The sequence below is a fragment of the Nycticebus coucang genome, chromosome 9 (assembly GCF_027406575.1).
Source record: "Nycticebus coucang isolate mNycCou1 chromosome 9, mNycCou1.pri, whole genome shotgun sequence".
Classification (NCBI taxonomy): Eukaryota; Metazoa; Chordata; class Mammalia; order Primates; family Lorisidae; genus Nycticebus; species Nycticebus coucang.
The window spans coordinates 133,834,108-133,858,859 of NC_069788.1; the positions used below are offsets into that span (position 1 = coordinate 133,834,108).

General features: G+C 41.1%; 1 protein-coding gene across 2 annotated transcripts in view; it reads right to left on the reverse strand.

Annotated features, from left to right (window-relative positions):
• Positions 1 to 19,322: 19,322 nt before the first annotated feature.
• SGPP1 (sphingosine-1-phosphate phosphatase 1) overlaps positions 19,323 to 24,752 on the reverse strand; it is a 43,112-nt gene continuing 37,682 nt past the window's right edge. For both annotated transcript variants that reach the window (XM_053602576.1, XM_053602575.1), the window contains one exon: positions 19,323 to 21,721. In XM_053602576.1, the coding sequence (XP_053458551.1) occupies positions 21,170 to 21,721 (552 nt within the window). In that variant the 3' untranslated portion in view covers positions 19,323 to 21,169. The remainder of the gene's footprint in view (positions 21,722 to 24,752) is intronic.

Here is a 24,752-nt window from a genome sequence, read left to right on the forward strand (position 1 = left end):
ATTTTTTTTGAGACAGGGTCTCACTCTATCACCCTGTGTAGAGTACTCTGGCATCATAGCTCACAGCAACCTCAAACTCTTGGGCTCAAGCAATCCTTTTGCCTCAGCCACTCTAGTAGCTGGGACTACAGGTGCCAGTCATAACGTCCAGCTTGTTTTTCTATTTTCGGTAGAGATGGGGCTCACACTTGCTTGTGCTGGTCTTGAACTCCCGAGTTTAAGGGATCCACCCTCCTGGGCATCCCAGAGTGTTGGGATTACAGGCGTGAGCCACCAGATCGGGCCCTACATTTTAACCTTAAGGTAAAGACCTTAAAATCATCACAAAGCTGAAAAAGAGAGCTTGGCAGGAGAAGCATGCTTTCTAGATGAAGGGATCTTTTTAAGGGATCTGGTTATTGTGAAATACAATATAATATGTAATGAAGAAATGTAATAATGTACAAATAAACTGTTAGAAAAAAGAGAAGGAATTTTGCAAGGCAGGTGTTTCAAATGGGCAGTGAGCCCAAATCCAACAAAACAGTATGTTCCTCTCAGGCAAATATGTCAACATTTACTGTACACAGTGTGACAGTTTAGGAATCGGCTCTGGGAGCCATAGACCTCTGAGTTTGAGCCATAGAGAGTTGAGGGGATGACGTCCTCTCATTTATGGTTACTGCTGACTTCATAAGGAATTATTAAAGCCTCCAAGGTCAAAAAATGATCTTTTCTCCTGCTCAGAGGTTTTTTTTTTTTTTTTACCAGACCACAGCTGACCAGTCTGGTCCAAATTACACTTTAGTCAGCCCTAACCATTTAGTTAACCATTGCCTAACCAGTGTTTGGCATTGGAGAATCTAGGTCAGTCTGACCAAATGGAATTAGTACCTTAGTAACTATGTGGTTTATTTAACGAGAAAGTACTATTACAATACAACAACTTGAGTGCATTATCTGAGTGACCCAACACATTGCTTTGTCTTGGCCCCCCCATTTTTTTTTTTTTTAGAGACAGTTTCATTTTATTGCCCTCAGTAGAGTGCTGTGATGTCACAGCTCACAGCAACCTCCAACTCGTGGGCTTAGGCGATTCTTTTGCCTCAGCCTCCTGAGTAGCTGGGACTACGGGCGCTTGCCACAATGCTTATTTTTTTATTGCAGTTTGGCCCGGGCCGGGTTTGAACCTGCCACCCTCAGTATATGGGGCTGGCGCCCTACCCACTGAGCCACAGGCGCTGCCCCTTTTTTATTTTATTTTTTTGGAGACAGAGTCCCACTATGTTGCCATTGGTAGAGTACCATAGCGTCACAGTTCACAGCAACCTCAAACTCCTGGGCTTAAGCGATTTTCTTGCTTCAGCCTCCCAAGTAGCTGGGACTACACTGGCCCCCAATTTTTGATTCACTAAATCTGAGGTGGGTCCTGGGAATATGTATTTCCATCAAGTTCCGAGATGACACTGATGGTGTGGGTACTTGTGCTATTTCCCTTAACGTGATTTCCTAACATTTTCTTTTTGTTGTTTGAAAAATATGAGATAAAACCTAATTAATGACACTGAAATTTATTACTGTAAGATCAGGTGCTACACTCATTTGGTGAATATTGTTTGCTTTAGATTTTATATTCTTCCTGATTCAGATATAGTCTAATCTTAGATTTAATGTGGACTTAAAAAAATACTGTATGTAATAGTATCAGTCCTAGTATGAACTACATGGCAATTTCATAAATCTATAAATCTCAGAAATGCATTTACTATGCCCGTCAATTTATGTAAGCGGATAAAGGAAAGGTGATACACATATATCCACACCATGGGATACATCTCATCCAGGAAAGGGAATGAAATAATGTCATTTGCAGCAACATGTAGGGGACTGGAGACCATTATCTGAACTGAAGTATTAATATTTCAGGAATGAAAAACCAAACACCTTATGTTCTCAATAAGTAGGTGCTAACAAATGGGTACAAACGTGTGCCCACATAGATGGGCACAAGTGATATCAAGGACATAAGAAACCAAGGAAAGGGGGAGGGTAAGAGTGGGTGTGTGATTAAAAAAACAATTTCCCACAGCTCAGTGTCTGTAGCACAGTGGTTACGGCGCCAGCCACTTACACTGAGGGTGGCGGGATCGAACCCGGCCCAGGCCAGCTAAACAACAATGACAACTGCAACAAAAAATAGCTGGGCGTTGTGGAGGGCCCCTGTGGCTCAAAGGAGTAGGGTGCCAGCCCCATATGCCGGAGGTGGCGGGTTCAAACCCAGCCCCGGCAAAAAACAAAAAACAAACAAACAAAAATAGCCCGGTATTGGGGCAGGCGCCTGTAGCCCTGGCTACTTGGGAGGCTGAGGCAAGAGAATCACTTAAGCCCAGAGTTTGTGGTTGCTGTGAGCTAGGATGCTAGAGCACTCTACCCAGTGTGACAAAGTGAGACTCTGTGTCAAAAACAAAACAAAAACAACTTACCTGTTGGGTCCAGTGAACACTATTCTGATCATGGGCTTGTGAAAAGCTGACTTAAGTATTATGCAAGATATCTATGCAAGAAAAACACCTGTATCCTCTTTTTTTTTTTTGAGGCAGAGTCTCACTTTATCACCCTTGGTAGAGTGCAGCTTACAGCAACCTCCAACTCCTGGGCTTAGGTGATTCTCTTGCTTCAGCCTCCTGAGTAGCTGGGACTGCAGGTGCCTGCCACAACCCCTGGCTACTTTTTGTTGCAGTTTGGCCGGGGCTGGGTTTGAACCTGCCACCCTCGGTATATGGGGCCCGTGCCCTACCCACTGAGCCACAGGCGCTGCCCCACCTATTTCTTCTTAATTAATATATTCTTTTTTTTTTTTTTTTTGAGACAGAGTCTCAAGCTGTCAGCCTGGGTAGAGTGTGTGACGTCACAGCTCACAACCTTGAACTCTTGGGCTTAAACGTTTCTCTTGCTTCAGCCTTCCAAGTAGCTGGGACTACAGGCACCCACCACAACACCTGGCTATTTTTTTGTTACTGTTGTTGTTGCAGTTGTCATTGTTGTTTTAGCTGGCCTGGGCCGGGTTCGAACCCACCAGCCTCGGTGTATGTGGCCAGTGCCCTACCCACTGAGATACGGGCGCTGCCCAATTAATATTTTCAAATAAAAAAAGAAATGTACTTACTGCCTCATTGTCCAATTCCTTTTCCCTCCCTTAACTCATTACAATCTGACTGTTGCCCCTACCACATATGCTATTGAATTTGCTCTCCTCATTGAGGTAAACAAAACCTGAGTCTTCCACCAGTGTTTGACATCATCATCTCCTGGAAACTGTCCTCCCCGTCAGTCTGTGTTGTACAGCCTTTTTCACTGGCTCCTTATCTTCTACCTCCTCTCCTGTTTCCCCTGGGCAGACATCATTCATAGCACTCCTAGTAACACAATTTAAATAAATCTTAAGATAGCCCTTCAGGAAAGCACTTTTTTTTTTTTTTTTTTGGTGACAGCGTCTCATTCTGTTACCCGGGCTAGAGTCCCCTGGCATCAGCCTAGCTCATGGCAATCTCAAACTCCTGGGCTCAAGTGATCCTCCTGCCTCAGCCTCCTAAGTAGCTGAGACTATAGGTTCCCACCACAACACCTGCCTAATTTTTCTATTTTAGTAGAGACAGGGTCTTGCTTTTGTTCAGGCTGGTCTGAACTCCTGAGCTCAAGCAATCCTCCCTCGGCCTTTCAGAATGCTATGATTATCAGTGTGAGCCATCACACCCCACCTATATATTTTTCTTGATTTATTTTAATGTATAACAGTTTTTAAGTTAAAAATTAACACAGGGCGGCGTCTGTGCCTCAAGGAGTAGGGCGCTAGCCCCATATAGCGGAGGGTGGCGAGTTCAAACCTGGCCCCGGCCAAAACTTCAAAAAAAAGAAATTAACACAATAGCACTAATAATAAGTAGGTGCTTATTATAAACCATAAACATAATAGTTACAAAATGTTCAGCATAGGGCTTTCTAACCTTTTAGTAGAAGCTGCTGGGGATACTTATAGGCAAGGAACCAATGGAAGTAAATACTCCAATGAGATAAGGAGAGAGCATAATAAAATCAAATTATTTGCATAGACAATTTTAGGGGTCTTGTTCTACTTAAAATCCCAAGGAAATTTCTGAGACATGAGAGAATTTTAAATCTAACTGGATTAGAACAGAGAATACCTTCTTGATAATAAAGCAACAACTGTTTTCTTTGGATCTGAGGTATAAAAAAATTGCTTTATGTTTAAACTTAGTATATGATAGCTCCTTAAATCTCTGGAGGAAAAGGAAACGGAAATGATGTCAAGGACGAGGACAGGATATGGTCTGATTTATTCATTTCTGGTTGGCTCTCTACCTGAACGTAGTCACATGCAATTACAAAAAGATACACAAGGCTCTTCAGGGTAGCACTGTAATGGCAAAAAATTGGCAGCAATCTGAAAGTTCATTAATAAAGTAGTGGTTAATTAAATGGTGATAGATTATGTAATTGTAATGTAACAGTATAAAATAATAAGGCAGAATCATTCAGTCATTCATAGAAGAAATATTTTTCAAGTACCTACTAATTTTAGGTGCGGAGAATAAAGTAGAGAACATGATGTGCACAGTCCTGGGAATAAATGATATCAGGACAATTGGCAATAAAGAAAAAATAGTGCTGTATTTTATACCATACACAAAAGATAAAATCCAGATGGCGTAACTATGTGCAAATTAAAAAGACAAGTGAAAAATTTTAAATTTTTATCTTTTTTTAGAGACAGAGTCTCACTTTATTGCCCTCAGTAGAGTGCTGTGGCATCACAGCTCACAGCAACCTCCAACTCCTGGGCTTAAGCAATTCTCTTGCCTCAGCTTCCTGGGTAGCTTAGGACTATAGGCACCTGCCAGAAAGCCTGGCTATTTTTTTGTTGCAGTTTGGCCAGGGCCAGGTTCGAACCTACAACCTTTGGTATATGGGGCCAGCACCCTACCCAGTGAGCCATAGGCACCACCCAAGACAGTTCAACTTTTATAAATAACTAGAAGAAAATATGAGGAAATATCTTTATGACTGCGAAGTAGGGAAGGGTCTGATAAATAAAACTTAAAAAGCATAAGTCTTAATGCAAAAGATTAATAAATCTATAAAATAGAATAAAGCATTCATTACTGAAAAAAGATATGACGAGCTAAAAAACAAGAAAGAGAGAAGATATTTGCAATTTATGTGGATAAGGAATGAAGAACTGCAAATCAACTGAAAGCAAAGATAATCCAGCCTTGGCAATATAGTGAGACCCCATCTCTTAAAAAAAAAAAAAGCATTATCTGGGCGTGATGGTGTGCACCAATAGTCCTAACTACTGGGCAGGCTGAGGAAGAAGGATCAGTTCAGCACAGGAGTCTCTAAAACAAACAAAACAAAACATGACAATAGACAATCCAATAATTAGAAAAATGGGCAAAATACATGAACAGGAAACTCAAAAGGCTAAAGAAGGAAAAGTGTCCTACTGCATTAGGGAATAGAGAAACACAAATAAGAACAATGAGATACCACCTTATATTTGTACGATTGTCAAAAACTAAAAAGCATAAAAATGAGATGTGTTGGCAACAACGTGAAGCGAAAAGTGCTGTTATTGGGAGTGTAAGTCAGTACAATTGCTTTGGAGAGCAATTTGGTTGTATCAACAAAAATTATAAATGTGTATAACCCACAACTCAATAATGCTTTTTCTTTTTTTGAGACAATCTCACTATGTCATCCTCAGTAGAGTGCTGATGTGTCACAGCTCACAGCAACCTCAAACTCTTGGGCTTACGTGATTCTCTTGCCTCAGCCTCCCAAGTAGCTGGAACTACAGGCACCCATCATAACACCAGGCTATTTTTTGTTGCAGTTGTCATTGTTGTTTAGCTGGCCTGGGCCGGGTTCGAACTCGCCACCCTTGGTGTATATGGCTGATGCTTTAACCACTGTGCTATGGGTGCTGAGCCAACTCAATAATTCTATTTTGGTTATGTACCCCAGAGAAACTCTTGCATTGGTCTACTTGTATAAAGGTGTTCATAGATTTTTTTTTAGTTCTTAAAACTAAAATCAGCAATTGTTAGTATGTTTATAAAGTTGTGCAACCATCACCACAATCTAATTCTACAACTTATTTTTTTATTTTTTTGCAGTTTTTGGCTGGGGCTGGGTTTGAACCTGCCAGCTCTGGCATATGGGCCAGTGCCCTACTCCTTTGAGCCACAGGCGCCGCCCAACTTATTTATTTATTTATTTTTGAGACAGAGTCTCAAGCTGTTGCCTTGGATAGAGTGTTGTGGTGTCACAGCTCACAGCAACCTCAAACTCTTAGGCTTAAGCGATTCTCTTGCTTCAGCCTCCCAAGTAGCTGGGACTGCAGGCGCCCGCCACAATGCCTGGCTATTTTTTGGTTGCAGTTGTCATTGTTGCTTAGCAGGCCTAGGCCAGTTCAAACCCACCACCCTAGGTGTATTTGGCCTGTGCCCTGCTGACTGAGCTATGGGCATGGCAATAATTCTACAACATTTTTATCACCCCCAAAAGAAAACTCTATACCCATTAACAGTTATTCCCCATTCCCCCCTCCCTCCCAGTTTCTGGCATAACTGATCTATTTTTTGCTTTTATAGATTTGCCTTTTATGAACATTTCATATAAATGGATTTAAACAGTATGTGGTCTTTGGTATCTGGCTTCATTCACTTAGCATATTTTCAAAGTTCATCCATTTTGTAGGACATACCAGTATTTCATTCATTTTTATGTTTGAATTATTTTTCATTGTATGAATATCATACATTTTGGTTTATCCATTGATCATTTGATGAACATTTGGATTTTTTTTCACTTTTGGACTATCATGAATAATGCTACTACAAAAATTCATGTACCAGTTTTTGTTTGGATACGTGTTTCCTCCCTTCCTACCTCCCTCCCGCCTCCTTCTCTCCCTCCTTTCTTTCTTACTTTTTCTTTCTTTTTTTTTTTTTTTTTTTGAGACCGAGCCTCAAGCTGTCCCACTGGGTGGAGTGCTGTAGCATCACAGCTCACAGCAACCTCCAACTCTTGGGCTCAAGTGATTCTTCTGCCTTCGTCTCCCAAGTAGCTGGGATCACAGGCTCCTGCCACAACCATTTTTTGGTTGCAGCCGTCATTGTTGTTTGGTGGGCCCAGGCTGGATTCAAACCTGCCAGCTCAGGTGTATATGGCCGGTACCTTAGCTGCTTGAGCCACAGGCACTGAGCCGCTTTCTTTTTTTTTATTTTTTATTTTTATTTTTGTAGAGACAGAGTCTCACTGTACCGCCCTCAGTAGAGTGCCATGACGTCACACAGCTCACAGCAACCTCTAACTCTTGGGCTTAAGCGATTCTCCTGCCTTAGCCTCCCAAGCAGCTGGGACTACAGGCGCCCGCCACAACGCCCGGCTATTTTTCTGTTGCAGTTTGGCCGGGGCTGGGTTTGAACCCACCACCCTCGGCATATGGGGCCGGCGCCCTACTCACTGAGCCACAGGCGCCGCCTGAGCCTTTTTCTTTTTTTGAGACACAGTCTCACTTTCTTGCCCCAGGCTAGAGTGTATCATAGCTGACAGTAACCTCAAATTCTTGGGCTCAAGTGATCCTACCATAGCCTCCGGAGTAGTTTGGCCTGCAGGTGCCCATTATGACGCCTGACTAGCTTTTCTACTTTTAGTAGAGATGGGGTCTTCCTCTTGCTCAGGCTGGTCGCCAACTCCTGAGCTCATTCAGTTCACCTGCCTCAGCCACCCAGAGTGCTAGGATTACAGGTGTGAGCCACTGCACCCAGCCTGGATACATGTTTTCAATTCTTTGGGGTAAAAACTTAGGAGTGGAACTGTGGGGTCATATGACTATGCTGACATACGAGCACCCCAAACTGCTTTCCAACCTGATCTCACCATTGTACAGTCTCACCAGCAAAGTATGGGGATCCCAATTTCTATGCATCCTGGCCAATAATTACATATTTCAACTTATGTAAATATATAAACACAGGGTGGGGGCTAAAGGGAGAGAAAAAAAGAGAGAATGAATATATATACTCCAAATTAGTAACAGTGGTATTGTTAGGAGGCGAATCCGATTATTATAGTGGGCAAAAGGAGACTTTTTGTCCCCAAGTATACGACGCATCGTTATTAACTACAGTCATCATGATTTACAATAGCTCTCTTGAACTTTTTCATATGAAATTTTCTAATCTGTGACCAACATCTGTGTAAGCCCCTATTCCCCAGCCTCTGGGAACCACCATTCTACTCTGCTTGTACAAGTTCAACTTTTTTAGATTCTTTTTTTTTTTTTTCTTTTGAGACAGAGCCTCAAGCTGTCGCCCTGGTAGAGTGCTGTGGCATCACAGTAGCTGGGACTACAGGTGCCCGCCACAATGCCCAGCTATTTTTTAATATTTTAATTTTTTAAAGTGCCATTCAACAGCACATTTTCTTTATCCATTCATTCACTGATGGACAAATAGGGTGATTCCATATCTTGGCTACTGAGAATAGTGCGGCAGTGAACATGTGGGTACACGTACCTCTTCAATGTGGTGGTTTCAAGTCCTTAGAATATATACCCAGGGGTGGCGCCTGTGGCTCAGCGGGTAGGGTGCCAGCCCCATATACTGAGGGTGGCAGGTTCAAACCCGGCCCCGGCCAAACTGCAACAAAATAGCCGGGTGTCGTGGTGGGCGCCTGTAGTCCCCGCTACTTGGGAGGCTGAGACAAGAGAATCGCCTAAGCCCAAGAGTTTGAGATTGTTGTGAGCTGTGACTCCATGGCACTCTACCCAGGGCCACATAGTGAGAGTGTCTCAAAAAAACAAAACAACAAAAAAACTCCCCAGCAATTTGTATCTGTATGTATCTTGTGTAATTTTTCATTTCTGTGAAATATTTTCTCTATATATTATTAAAAAGCAACTGACATTCAAAATTAACCTGTTTTCTAGCAGAACTTCTTGGAAAATGAATAAAACATGCCTTTCTGCAATAAGTACTGTTACATTCTAGAAATGTTCTAATAAAAAAAGGTAGTGACTTTTTTCTTTTGGTAGAGACAGAGTCTCACTATGTCACCCTTGGTAGAGTGCTGTGGCGTCACAGCTCACAGTCTCACTATGTCACCTGGGTAGAGTGTTGTGGCATCACAGCTCACAGCAACCTCAAACTCTTGGGTTTAAGTGATTCTCTTACCTCAGCCTCCTGAGTAGCTGGAACTACAGATGCCCGCCACAACACCCAGCTATTTTTTGGTTGCAGTTGTCATTGTTGTTTAGTAGGCCCAGGCTGGGTTCGAACTCACCACCCTTGGTGTATTTGGCTGGTTCCCTGCTGACTAAGCTACGGGCACTGTCCAAAAGGTAGTGAATTTTTGTTATGCCTATTTTTTTTTTTTTTTTTGAGACAGAATCTCACTTTGTCATCGTGGTAGAGTGCCATAGCAACATAGCTCACAGCAACCTCAGACTCTTGGGCTCAAGTGATTCTCTTGCCTCAGCCTCCCAAGTAGCTGGGACTGTAAGGCGCCCACCACAACGCCCTGCTCTTTTTTTTAGAGACGGGGTCTCACTCTTGCTCAGACTATGTTATGCTTAATTTTAAAAAAACTTTATGAACTCAGGCTCATATGACCCTGAGGCTGGAGGACCACTTCAGGACAGGAGTTTGAGACCAGCCTAGACAGCATAGTGAGACCCTGTGTATACAAATAAAACAAACACAAATTTTGAATTATGAATTACTAATATACTTTGTTCTTCACAATTTTAAAATGTCTTGAATTTACTACAAGGATCTTACTTTATAAAATATAAAATGATTCTGGCTCGGCACCTGTGGCTCAAGCGGCTAAGGCGCCAGCCACATACACCTGAGCTGGCAGATTCGAATCCAGCCTGGGCCCGCCAAACAACAATGACGGCTACAACCAAAAAATAGCCTGGCATTGTGGCGGGCGCCTGTAGTCCCAGCTACTTGGGAGGCGGAGGCAGGAGACTCGCCTGAGCCCAGGAGTTGGAGGTTGCAGTGAGCTGTGATTCCACAGCACTCTACCCAGGATGACAGCCTCAAGCTCGAAAAAAAAAAAAAATGTGTGTGTATATATATATATATATATAAAAAATGATTCTTTAAGGTTCATTAAAGCTTGTAATGAAGTAGTTTTACACTCTTATACAGCATTCTCCAGGATTTTTTTTTTTTGTTAATTAAATTAATTAATTAATTAATTATTTTGCAGTTTTTTTGGCTGGGGTCAGGTTTGAACCCGCCACTTCCACAGGCACCGCCCTGTTTTGTTTTGAGACAAAGTCTCACTCTATTGCCCAGGCTAGCCTTGGTGTCAGCCTAACACACAGCAACCTCAAAACTCCTGGGTTCAAGCAATCCTCCTGCCTCAGCCTCCCAAGTACCTGGGACTATAGGCACCCACCACTACACCTGGCTATTTTTAGGGATGGGGTCTCACTCTGGTCAGAGCTGGTCTCCAACTCGTGAGCTCTGGTGATCTGCCCACCTTGGCCTCCCAGAGTGCTGGGATTACAGGAGTGAGCCATCCCGCTGGTCTTCAGAGGTTTTCTTCTTTCTTCTTCATATCCATCTCTGTAGCTAGCAAGATTTGTTGAATGAATTTTAGAATTACTGAGGTTGTCTAACCTTCCTGTCCCCCCGTCCTCCCTTTTTTTAAACAAAGAATTATCTGTTTAGGGCTATTTCAAATGCTCACAACTATTTGGATAGTAGGTTAATTTAGATAACACCTAGCAGTCATTTAAACCTTGTGATTCAAACAAGCTATGACTCCAAGACTTGCAATGTTATGACCTTTCTGAAGCAATTACCTCATTGCTTCTCTTTGGTGAGTAATTTTCTTAGAGGGATGTATCCAAACTGTTTACAGACAAGAAAAGACAGGAAGGTTGCTTTGAGGACAAGACGTGCTCTCTCAACTCTATTTATTCCCTCAGTGAAAGTGGGTTAAACTTCCTTTTATTAAATTTTGGAATCCTAATAAAAACAACAGAAATATTCTGTTTCCTCCTGCACACTTGGTCTAATAGAGTTTATTAAATTTTAATGTTGAGGAGAACACCAAGTCCTGCCTTTCCATTCTGTATGTGGGGAGCTCGTATGTTAGGAAGTGGAGCTAGGGCCTCATTGTAGTCAAAGACAAAAAGTTAAAATAAACACCTTTGTCCTCTGACTTCATCCGTAACATAGGCCTCAATATACTTCTTTAATTCAGCATATCTATTTTGTAACTGTACTTAGTGAAGAAAAAAGACACAGAATGGGAACATGAAAGTTTAATATCGTTTGGCACCAGCATCTTCATGCAGAATTCATACATAAAAATTTTCACTAGAATGAACAAAAGAAATCTGTAATGAGGTAAAGTCAGGGTTTGGGAAAAGCCACTATGTACAAACTTGGAATCTGAAGCCAACTTTATGACCTCCAAGGGCAACATATGGTGTAATGTGTAATAATGTGGAACAGCTTAAAGTCCCCCAAACACAGAAGTCTCCAATCTTTACTTGTAACTTATGAAGCCATCTCATGGAAAAACACACGTGTTTTCCATCTCATTCATACACGTGGAATGGCTATCTTTACAGATCTGTCATGGCTAGTAAATTGTTTATGGGCTAAGTAGAAGGCAGATTTAACACAGTGTGGCCATCATGCCCTTTTTTTTATAGTAAAGAGGCAACCAACCTTTCTGCATAACCAAGTGCCTTTCTGCATAATATTGAATCCAAATAAAATAGGTGGTCATGGGTGTATTGTGGATAATTTCACATATACAGAACATATTTGTGGTTTGTCTGTGATTCTGCCAGCAAACATCCTTTCTACCCCCATGCTACAATCTTCATGCCTCTAGCACCTGGGATTAGCCAGATGCATGGTGTATTCCCATCTCAATCCGCAGAGGAAATTTCACGGTCTCTGAAGTACAGTGGGATAAAAAATAAGTTCAAGAACGCTCTTCTGTGGTGAGCAGGTATATGCAAACCTATCCCCAAAGGCCAAGGGAGCTGAGAGGCGAAAGAAAGAGGTTGACAAATCCAGTTTTTCAGAAGGAGAATATTTAACAGAGACTTAAGACCAGGAACAATGTCTCAGGCAGCTGCAAGATGGTGGATCCCAGCATCCGCCCTTCAGAAAGTACCCTTTATACAGCAAGCTTTCCGGGTACAGACATACACAGTTGGTCATGTGGCAGATTTCCATGCCGCTAGGGAGGTTAGAGAAGCATCTTTATGAGGTGTCATCTACACTACAAGCATTGTTTGAAGACCATGCTGCATAACACCTCAGCAAGCAGGAGTTACACACCAGTTATTAGGCTGGTTTCACTTTAAGGTGGCATCACTCTTGGCAGGCAACAGGCTATTTTCCTACAAACATCAACTTTATTCCCAGATCGTGTCAGAGTCAGAGTCAGTCTCTTGGAAGCTAGTCCTCCTTTGTGGAGCTCACTGTCAACATCTGGTCTGTTAAAATATTAGCTGGTCTGTGGACTCTTCCTTACCCTCATGACGTGATTCCTCACGGTCCTTAAATTTCTGGGTATGTCATTTGTGATACAACCTTCTTGTGAGGGTTTGAAAGATGGGGGGTGGGGGGTGTAATTTCACATTCAGTGTTCTCCTAACTCCCTGGGGATTCTTCTTCTAAGTAACTGCAATTTAAACAGCTATGACACCGTGTCGCCAAACCCAGGGCCTCTTTTTTTTTTTTTTTTATAAAAATCCAGGATCAATATATAAAATTGCCCTATTTATCCTCTTAATAAGCAAACAAGACTTAAAATACACAATTCTCTTCCTTTATTGCAGATTTAAAAAAACAAAAAACATACAGTGTAATTAAATCATCAAACAATAGTTTTATTTCCCATGAGCTAAGTGAACAATAAATAATGCTGCCCTTTGGTAAAGAAAGGTAACAAACACCTGCTGCTTACTGGACATTTCAAGAAGCTTTTCAGCTTGATACCCTCCTACTCCCTTTCATGAACTTTGATGCTCCCGACAAACTGCCCATTTGTTTGCCAAAAGTGTCTAAATTCCATTTCCATGCTTTTGGTTTATCCTATTTCTTCCTCCTAAAATTTATCCTCTGCCCCACCATCGTTCTCTTACCCCACCGAAGTCTTATTTCATTTAAAACTGTTCAACAGGGTGGTGCCTGTGGCTCAGTGAGTAGGGCGCCGGCCTCATATACCAAGGGTGGTGGGTTCGAACCCTGCCCTGACCAAACTGCAACAAAAAATAGCCGGGCGTTGTGGCAGGCACCTGTAGTCCCAGCTACTCGGGAGGCTGAGGCAAGAGAATCGCCTAAGCCCGAGAGCTGGAGGTTGCTCTGAGCTGTGACACCACAGCACTCTACCGAGGGTGACCAAGTAAGACTGTCTCTAAAAAAAAAAAAAAAAAAATAGAACTGTTCAACAAGGAAATAGAGTGCCTCATAAAGTTACAGTTGACTTGGCTGAGTATTTAAGTAGTTAGGAAGATTCCACATGATTATTTGCTAGTATTATTTTAGAAGAGATTTATGAATTGGGTAAGAAATTGCCATATATGAGCTCTAAGATCCCAGATATTATTTTTAGAAAAGGTTGGGCGGCGCCTGTGGCTCAGTGAGTAGGGTGCTGGCCCCATATGCCGAGGGTGGCGGGTTCAAACCCAGCCCCAGCCAAACTGCAACAAAAAAATAGCCGGGCGTTGTGGCGGGCGCCTGTAGTCCCAGCTACTCGGGAGGCTGAGGCAAGAGAATCGCGTAAGCCCAAGAGAGGTTGCTGTGAGCCATGTAACGCCACGGCACTCTACCGAGGGCGGTACAGTGAAATTCTGTCTCTACAAAAAAAAAAAAAGAAAAGGTAGAAAATATTTTAGATGTAAATGCCATCTCTGGGTTTATAATCAGTTAATGATATTTATAAATCAGTTTATATGTTATTTGAAACATTCATACCCTGTGTTCATAAATAACTTAAATAAGATTTTGAGAATATACTGCCAAGAAAACAATTTTTTTTGAATTCCCATTTGTAAAACTATTTGAAACATTTTGCAGCAAAAATTGTTGCAGAATTATTACTATTTCTTTCCTTTTGCTATTTTAACATTGTTGTCACAGCATTTCAGTCAGAAACCAGCAAAACATCACTGTCCATTGAAATGAGTTTGGTGAATTTCCCCCCTTATATCAACCCAGATAAAAGAGAGGAAAATCTCTTTAAATCGTAGGGGAGTCCGTTTTTTGTCACCAACCCCAGTTGAGTCCCATACATTTGGGCCTGGAGATCTTTGGAAACCAGGGCAGCATTTTAACTTTGCTTACGCCAGAATAATAATGCATGATATTTAAGCCCTGGATATATGTTATCTAAATTTTAATTATAAATAGATCACTTCAAATTTTAAATGAAGTAGCCATTTATATGAAATATTAAAAGGCAACTATACAAAATAGTCTCAAGAATGCATTTATGGGCTCGGCACCTGTGGCTCAAGTGGCTAAGGCGCCAGCCGTATACACTGGAGCTGATGGGTTCGAATCCAGCCTGGGCCCGCCAAACAACGATGACAGCTGCAACCAAAAAAAATAGCCGGGCATTGTGGTGGGTGCCTATAGTCCCAGCTACTTGGGAGGTGGAGGCAGGAGAATCGCTTGAGCCCAGGAATTGGAGGTTCCTGTGAGCTGTGATGCCACAGGACTCTACCCAGGGTGACAGCTTGAGGCGCTGTCTCAAAAAAAAAAAGAAAAGAATGCATTTATATAGTTCATTACTAGAAACTTAAAAATCATAACCCTATATTTACAGAATATTTTCATATTTGATTTTAATTCTAAACAAGGTAATATCTTAAAACTACTTTGAGGGCGGTGCCTATGGCTCAAAGGAGTAGGGTCTGGGCCCCATATGCCAGAGGTGGCAGGTTCAAACCCAGCCCCAGTCAAAAACTGCAAAAAACAACCCCCCCAAAAAAAAAAATTTGAATAAAAATCACATTATGTATATATATATATATTTTTTTGAGACAGCATCTCACTTTGTCACCCTCGTTAGAGTGTGTCACAGCTCACAGAAACCTCGAACTCTTGGGCTCTAGTGATTCTCTTGCCTCAGCTTCCCCAGTAGCTGGGACAACAGGCGCCTGCCACAACACCCAGCTATTTTTATTTATATTTATTTATTTATTTTGGGACAGAAAAAGATTCTGTCTTAGAGACAGAATCTCACTTTATTGCCCTTGGTAGAGTGCCATAGCGTCACACAGCTCACAGCAACCTGCCAGCCCTGGTGTATGTGGCTGGCACCTTAGCCACTTGAGCTACAGGCGCCAAACCATCTCAAAACTTTTGTAGTGACCTACATATAATAATAGCATGTTTTTGTTTTTTTTTTTGTACAGAGTCTCACTTTGTCGCTCTCGGTAGAGTGCAGTGGTATCACAGCTCACAGCAACCTCTAACTCCTGGGCTTAGGCAATTCTCTTCTCTCAGCACCTGAAGTAGCTGGGACTACAGGTGACCATCACAACGCCCAGCTATTTTTTTTTTGTTGTTGTTGCAGTTCAGCCCGGGCTGGGTTTGAACCCACCACCCTTGGTATATGGGGCCCGCGCCCTACCCACTTGAGCCACAGGCGCCGCCCAATAATAGCACATTGTTGACTGGTCACGGGTTAGCGCATGTTTGCACTTGCATTAGCTATTGCCATTTTTGAAACACAAGGAAAAGGCTCAGCGCCTGTGGCTCAGTGGCTAGTTTGCCGGCCACATACACTGGAGCTGACGGGTTCGAATCCAGCCTGGGTCCGCCAAACAACGACTACAACCAAAAAATAGCTAGTGGTGGGTGCCTGTAGTCCCAGCTCCTCGGGAGGCTGAGGTAAGAGAACTGTTTGAGCCCAGGAGTTTGAGGTTGCTGTGAGCTGTGATGCCACAGCACTCTACCCAGGGTGACAGCTTGAGACTGTTTAAAAAATAAACAACAACAAAAACACAGGGTAATGTATGATATTGTAAAAGCTTTTTTTTTTGAGACAGAGTCTCACTTTGTTGCCCTCAATAGAGTACCATGGTGTCATAGCTCATAGCAACCTCAAACTCTTGGGCTCAAGTGATACTCTTGCCTCAATTTTTCTATTTTTTAGTAGAGATGGGGTCTCACTTTTGCTGAGATTGTTCTCAAACTTGTGAGCTCAAGCAATCCACCTGCCTTGGCCTCCCACAGTGCTAGGCTTACAGGCAGGAGCCACGACGCCCAGACACTAGTATTGCAAAATTTCAACCACTGACCATGACAGTGAAGAATTTTTCAATGAATTATACGCAGATGCTTTATCTGATTGTGTGGTTTTGAAATATATTTTGTAATGATCTGGAAAATAACAGTCTATTGGAAAACAGTTACGAATGTGATATTAGGCCACCAAAACAGCAAAAAAGAAATGTAGTGGAAAAAAAAAAAAAAAGAAATGTAATGAAATCTGATAGTGAAAATTATTTTGTTTTTGTTTTTTTTACAGAGTTTCACTTTGTCGCCCTTGGTAGAGTGCTGTAGCATCACAGCCCACGGAAACCTCCAGCTCTTGGGCTTAGGGGATTCTCTTGCCTCAGCCTCCCGAGTAGCTGGGACCACAGGCGCCCGCCACAATGCCTAGCTACTTTTTTGTTGCAATTTGGCTGGGGCCGGGTTTGAACCCGCCACCCTCGGTATATGGGGCCCGGCACCCTACTCACTGAGCCACAGGCACTGCCCAAGGGGATAGGTTTTAGATATTGGTGGAAAATGCACCAGGACTAAAAATGATGAAAGGAAAAGGGAAAATGGCCTCTTAGGGGTTCTCTGGAGCAATGACAAACATCTGGTTTCCATATTTACAGACAAGAGACCTTTCATGTTCATTAAGAATTTTTAGGATGAACAGTCAGCAGAGTAGTTATTAAAGAACATTTCATTCTGCTCCTAGGTAACTGCTATCAGATGTAGAAGTCCATATTTGGAGGACAAAGGTGGTAGGAGAAGGACGAATTAGGAAAAGGCAGCAAAAGTTGAGGTTTAAAAATTGTTTATTTCCTCAGACATTTTACCAGGTTGATTTTTTTTCTTTTTAACTTATGTATGTATACTTTGAGAGGTAATGGAAGAACATGACTCAAATTTGACCAAATATCCACCATAGTAACATCCACTATGTTCAATTACTTTTGTTGTTACTCCTTCCCTTTTGCAAAAAAAATCAGCAACAAAATCCCCTTCCAAAAAATCTAATGCAACTACATGCTTAACTTTAAAAACCGGGCCTTAATGATACCTAAACATGTTGGTTTATTATATCTAGAATAAACTTTCTGTTAACAAGAATAAAATTGTTTTGGCAATAAAAAGTCTTTGTCATAAAAAACTGTGATTATGGGCAGTGCCTGTGGTTTAGTGGGTAGGGAGCCTGCCCCATATATCAAGGGTGGTGGGTTCCAACCCAGCCCCAGCCAAACTACAACAAAAAAATAGCCGGGCGTTGTGGCAGGCGCCTGTGGTCCCAGCTACTCAGGAGGCTGAGGCAAGAGAATAGCCTAAGCCCAGGAGTTAGGGGTTGCTGTGAGCTGTGACGCCATGGCACTCTGAGGGCAATAAAGTGAGACTCTGTCTCTAAAAAAACAAAACAAAACTGTGATTATATATTAAAAATAAAAACATTTTAGTATTTACTCATTTTATTGAATGTTTTGTAAAAATTTGCCTTTACGGGGCTAGCAGAGAGGATGAGGGAAAGAATTGCCTTTAAATTCTATTCATTTCACTGAACAATTTTTTTTTTTGAGACAAGTCTTATTATGTTGCTCTTGGTAGAGTGCTGTGGAGTCACAGCTCACAGCAACCTGAAACTCTTGGGCTTAAGTGATTCTCTTGCCTCAGCCTCCGAAGTAGGTGGGACTACAGGCACCTGCCATAATGCCTGGCTAATCACTGAATAATTTTTTTTATATTGTCTTGATCTCCATATGTTTTTAATCTGCTTGGTTGAAAAAGTACTTGTTTCTAGTCTTATTAATTCCTGACATTCATGGAATGGCAGTAAACCATCTATGATGTTCTTAATCCCAGATTTTACTGAAACATTTTTTAGCTGTAATTTCTTTTTTTTCTTTTTTTGTGTGGTTTTTTTTTTGGCCGGGGCTGGGTTTGAACCCTTCACCTCCGGCATATGGGACCGGCGCCCTACTCCTTGAGCTACAGGCGCCGCCCTAGCTGTAATTTCTTAAAAAAGAAATATTATGAAACCTTTCCCTAAAAGCACAATATTAGAGGTAATCATAAGTGGAGCCAAAAGTCAATTTGAAACTTAAAAAATTTCTTCAGTGTCCTCTATTGCCAAAAAGGATTTTGTCTTTGAACAATGTGGTTGAGGGGAAAAGTCTGCTAGAATGAAAATCCTAGACTTTTTTTTTTTTTTTTTTTTTTTACAACAGAGAAAGGATTTATTCCACAATGTGCTAAGCGGGAGATAGGAGCAATCTCTCAAATCCACCTTCCTGGGAATTGGGGGGACAAGTTTTTATTTATTTGTCTTTTGAAACACAGTCTTACTATGTTGCCCTTGGTAGAGTGCCATGGTGTCACAGCAACCTCAAATTCTTGGGCTTAAGTGATTCTCTTTGCCTCAGCCTCCCAAGTAGCTGGGACTACAGGCGCCTGCCACAATACCTGGCTATTTTTTGGTTGCAGTTGTCATTGTTTAGCAGACCTGGGCTGAGCTCGAATCCAGCAGCTTCAGTGTATATGGTTGGCGCCCTACTCACCGAGATACTGGCACTGAGCCAAGGGAGGACAGGTTGTTTTTTTGAAACAGAATCTCACTCTGGAGTCCTGACTAGAGTGCAGTGACATTATATCTCACAGCAACCTCAAGTTCTTGGGTTTAAATAATTCTCTTGCCTCAGTTTTTCTATTTTTATAGTAGAGACAGGGTCTCCCTCTTGCTCAGGCTCGTTTGAACTGAACTCAGGCAACCCACCCACCTCAGCCTCGCAGAGTGCTAGGATAACAGATGTAAGCCACTGTGCCTACAGGGGGATAGGGTTTTTAAAGACAGTTTGATGGGCAGAGGGTTAGGCAATCAGGGTCTGCCTGATCAAAATCTCCATCATCCAGATTCAAGATTATTTTTTGTTGAGAAAAACAAATGAATGAACAAACAAAATCTCCACTAGATAAAACAGATAATTGCCTGGAAGGCAAACAAAACAAAACTCTCTGTAATCTTGAATTTGGCTTTTATTTTAAAATATATTTAGCATAGAACTGTCATAGGTCAGAAAATAACAAAATACAAAGAAATGGAATATTTTCAAATACCTTTTAAGCTAGACAAAAATTAATGGGATAGCACAGACTCAAATTCTGGGCAACTGTCCCTAAAATTTTCAGTAAATACACATTTTGAAAGAAAAGCCTGTTTCACATTTTCCAATGTACCGATATGTTCCTAAATGGTTTCCTTTTAACTAATAGGTAAAGGTAAATTTAGTTTTTTTATTTAAAATTATCAGATTCAGTTTGTTAAAGATTACCATGCCCCTAAATTTTCAATCAGAATTATAAAAATATGAGCTCAAATAATTACACTGTCCAAAATAGAAACATCTTAAGTGATACTTCTGGATAATTGTATAGATATTGCACTAAAATCAATAATTCCATACTTGATGTTCATTTGTATGGAAAGTTAATTTTCTTCTTTATGAAAAACTTTCTACAAATAAACTTGATGTTACCCTAATTACAATCACATTTCAAAATATAAAGAAATAAGAATAGTTTAATACTATACCCAAATGTGAAAATAATAAAAAGTTAAAAAAAATAGGATTTAAAATACTGATACTAATTTTAGAATTTATAATTTACCGTAAATAGCTAATGGATATTAAAAGTTAACAGTGCTAAATCCAATCCTTCGCAAATAATTTAGAAAATGCTTTGTTTACATAAGAAGCAAGTGCATTGTCCCAGCTATAAATTTCAACTATGTTCCCACTCACTGTAAATATCTACCCGCAGTATAAACAATCCAGACAATGTAAAAAACATATACCTTGTTCCTGTAACTTACAATGCACAGAAAAATACCTATAAAACAGGGAAATGTTTATCCATTTCACTTTCTAACTTATTGGAAAGTTTTAGCTCATTCTACATTTCTTTCAAATAAAAGCTAAAGAGTTAAAGGTGGTTTAACTCTATACCTATTAACATAACATATAATTTTTAAATAGTTGCCTGATTATATGTAACTTAAAGTTAGCGACTTATTTTTATATCACAGTAAACATGGCATTTCTTAATTTAGCAACAGAAAGGCACAATCAGCAAGCAATAAAATTCAGTACCTGAATTATTAAACAGATGTCCAAAACAGCTGCAAATAAAGTACATTCAAAACAGTGTATAGAACTTAAAAAAAAAGTATCTCAAAACTAATTTTTCTGAAAATTTGGTCCATTGAAAATGCCTCTTATGTTCAATATCCTGGGTAATATGAAGGTTGATGGCAGTGTAAGAAGAGGCAGTAAATCAATGTGTGGGAGCATATGCATTCTGTTCTAGTATTATGCAACTCGATTAGGAAATGGCTTCCATAGCAAATAAACATTAAATATATTTGTTAATAATAACATACCTGTATTTAGTCCAAAGACACAGGCACAAGTGTTTGCATATTGATTTTATAATACACCCCCACAATTAAAAAAAACTTAGGTATATTATTGTATATATAACATATATTAGATATATAACTGCACGTTATGTACCTTCATATATATTATACATAACTTGAATCCCTAACAGCACAAAACTCTCAAAACATTACATGAACATTCTAAATGGATACTTATCATTTTCTCAGTATTGAAACAGCTCAGCTCACTTAAAACAATATCTGGGTGTGCAATGACAAAATGCACTGACTCTTATGAATTTACTTAATTATTTAAGTTAAATTCTTGTAAAAGCCTAACTCTGATCTGGCTTTTACCTAGAATATATTTTTTAAATATCAGTAACTGATACTTTCCTTTCTTTTCATAAACAGTATTTATCCATCAAGAGATACCGATAAAGAAAAATATGTAAGGAACCAAAAACGTGATGGAGAAACCAACCATTCCATAGGTAATATACCGGTAAGGAAGTTCAACTTCCATGTGCTGTCTTGCTTTTCGAATATCATCACACGGTATACTGAAGATTTTACAGGCTAAAGGAATGGTGATCTTTTTCATTATATCTCTGACTATTAGTATAAACACCATCCCTAAGAAGATCCGCAGTATGGCTTTTCCAAACAGAGTCATAGTAATAGGTGGCCAAGCTAAAGGTAATATGTCTAGAGAAGGATCCAGCATTAGACCCAGGTTGTAAGTAACATGAGATCCACATGCAATTCCAGCACCACTTCCTAGGATCTCAGCAGTGTCTCCTCGGGATGTGCTCCAGGTGTCCAGAGTAAAAGAAAAGATCCCCAAAGCTAAATGAAGCCCAATGATGATTAATGGAGCGTATTTGTGAGTTTGGTTGAAGTTGTCAATCAGGTCCACAAACGGATAGAAGACGGCTAAGATTAAAATGGTATATAGGAATCCAGCAATGATATCCTGGGAAAAGATAAAAGTATAGTTGTTTTATACTAAACATTTTTGGCATTTAAAACACGATGTATATTTTAAAATAACGTATATTTGACATTTCAGATATTCAATAGATCTAAAATTTTAAAAGCTGTCAAATTCTCAAAGGATACATACAAATGTATATCCAAATCCTGAACAATAATCTATGCTTAAATTGTAAAGTTTTGATTTCTGGGAAAAAGATTGTAATTATTGTTAAAGAAATGCTCTTGGGCAGTGCCTGTGGCTCAAAGGGGTAGGGCGCCGGCCCCATATGCTGGAGGTGGTGGGTTCAAACCCAGCCCCAGCCAAAAACTGCAAAAAAAAAAAAAAAAAAAGTTCTTCATTTTCATGCATTTAAATATGTAATTATTTTCACCATCAAGGAGGATACGAACCCTAACTTGTTTCCTTCTCTCATTCACTGAACCAACCCTTCCTGAGTATGTCTATGGTTGGCACTATTTTAGGGGTTGAGTATACATTGCTTAAAAAAGACAAGATTAGGGAGGTGTCTGTGGCTCAAAGGAGTAGGGCGCCGGCCCCATAAGCCAGAGGTGGCGGATTCAAACCCAGCCCCGGCCAAAAAATGCAAAAAAAAAAAGACAAGATTACTGCTGTCACAGAGCTCACATTTTAGTGGGGAAGACTGACAACAGCCATATAAGAAAGTGGAGAAATATTATAATTTCAGACAGTCATGAATGTCATGAAATAATTAAAATTAGACAATAGGATACTATGATGAAGGTCACTATTACTGTGATTATGTTTTTTGTTTGAGACAGTCTCACTATGTCACCCTTGGTAGAGTACTGTGGCGTCACAGTTCATAGCAACCCCTAACTCTGGGCTTAAGTGATCCTCTCAGCCTTGTGAGTAGCTGGGACTACAGGCGCCCACCACAATGCCCAGCTATTTTTTTGTTGCAGTTGCCATTGTTGTTTTAGCAGGCATGGACCAGGTACAAACCCGCCAGCCTTGGTGTATATTGCTGGTGCCCTAACCACTGAGCTACAGGCACTGAGCCTACTAGTGTGATTATGGAAACCTGTCTGAGGAGGTGACCTTCAAGTACAAATCTAGTTGTAAAAAGGAGCCAGTCTGATCTTCAGAGCCAGAGGAAAAGCAGTCCAGGTAAAGGCAATACCAATTGCAAGGGCCTTGAGGCAGAGAAGAACTTGGTGAGTCTAAGGAACTGAAAGAAATCCAGGGGGCCTCAAAGGGTCAGCAAAGGGAAGAGGGACATGATGTGAGGTCCAAGAGACAGGCAGAGGCCAAATCATGGAGAGTCCTTGTAGACTAGGTAAAGAGTTCAGATTTTATTTCAAAAGTGAAAGATATCAAAGTAGGAGCATAATATAATCTGATATTTGTAAAGAGCACTCTCATTGTTTTGTAGAGGTGGCTTACAGGGGAAAGTGTAGAGGACAGACCCCTGAAGACAGTAGCAGAAGCCTTGCACAGCGGCTCCCTCTGAACACGGTCCACAGTAACGTGAAGAGAAGGACACAGATGAATTAACATTTTTTCTTTTTCTTTTTGGCAACAGATCTCATTATGTCGCCCTCAGTAGAGTGCTATGGTGTCACAGCAACCTCCAATTCTTGGGCTTAAGCGATTCTCTTGCCTTAGCCTCCCAAGTAGCTGGGACTACAGGCGCCTACAACAACACCCAGCTATTTTTTGGTTGCAGTTGTCATTGTTGTTTAGCAGGCCTGGGCCGGGCTTGAACCCAGCGTTGGTGTATGTGGCCAGCGCCCTACCCACTGAGCAATGGGCACCGAGCCTGAATTAATATATTTTAAAACTTTAAATTGGGGGCGGTGCCTGTGGCTCAGTCGGTAAGGTGCCGGCCCCATATACCAAGGGCGGCGGGTTCAAACCCGGCCCCGGCCAAACTGTAACCAAAAAGTAGCTGGGCGTTGTGGCGGGCGCCTGAAGTCCCAGCTACTCTGGAGGCTGAGGCAAGAGAATCGCTTAAGCCCAGGAGTTGGAGGTTGCTGTGAGCTGTGTGAGGCCACGGCACTCTACCGAGGGCCATAAAGTGAGACCCTGTCTCTACAAAAAAAAAAAAAAAAAAAACAAAACAGAACTTTAAATTGGTGATGGATTGAATGTGAAAAAGAAGCAAAAGAGGTGTGATCAAAGATGCTCCTAGTTTGGGGCAAAAGTTAAAAGATGGTTTACTGAAGGAAATGATAAAGTTAATGAAAATAACTTTACTTTCTGAATTATCTCTGACAATATACAAAATGTTACCTAATTTCTGCCTTAAAACAAAACAGGACCAAGTGTGCTGGTTCACTTGGTAACTCTACCACTCTGGGAAACGGAGGGAGGTAGATCTCTTGAGCTCAGGAATTCAAGATAGCCTGAGCAAGAGGGAGACCCCATCTTTACTAAAAATAGAAAAATTAGCTCAGTGTTTTGGCATACACCTATAGTCCCAGGTACTAGGAGGCTGAGGAAGAAGGATGGGTTGAGCTCAGGAGTTTGAGGTTGCTGTGAGCTAGGCTGACACCAGAACACTCTAGCCTAGGGCAACAGAGACTCTGTCTTAAAAAAAAAAAAAAAAAAAAAAAAAAAAAAAAAAACCCTGGAGTCTATTCTCTATGACAAAATTTGTTTTTCTTTTTTTAGACAGAGCCTTATTCTATTGCCCCAGGCTAGAATGCTGTGGTGTCATAGCTCAGAGCAACCTCAAACTCTCGGGCTCAAGAGATTCTCTTGCCTCAGTTTCTCTTTTACTTTTTCTTTTTTTTTGAGACAGAGTCTCACTATGTCGCCCTCAGTATAGTACCATGGTGTCACAGCTCACAGCAACCTCCAACTTTTGGGCTTAAGCTATTCCCTTGCCTCAGCCTCCCAAGTAGCTGGGACTAAAGGCACCTGCCATAACGCCCAGCTATTTTTTTTTTTATTTTGCAGTTGTTTAGTTGGCCCAGGCTAGGTTCAAACCCGCCACTTTCCGTGTATGTGGCTGGCGCTGTAACCACTGTGCCACAGGCGCTGA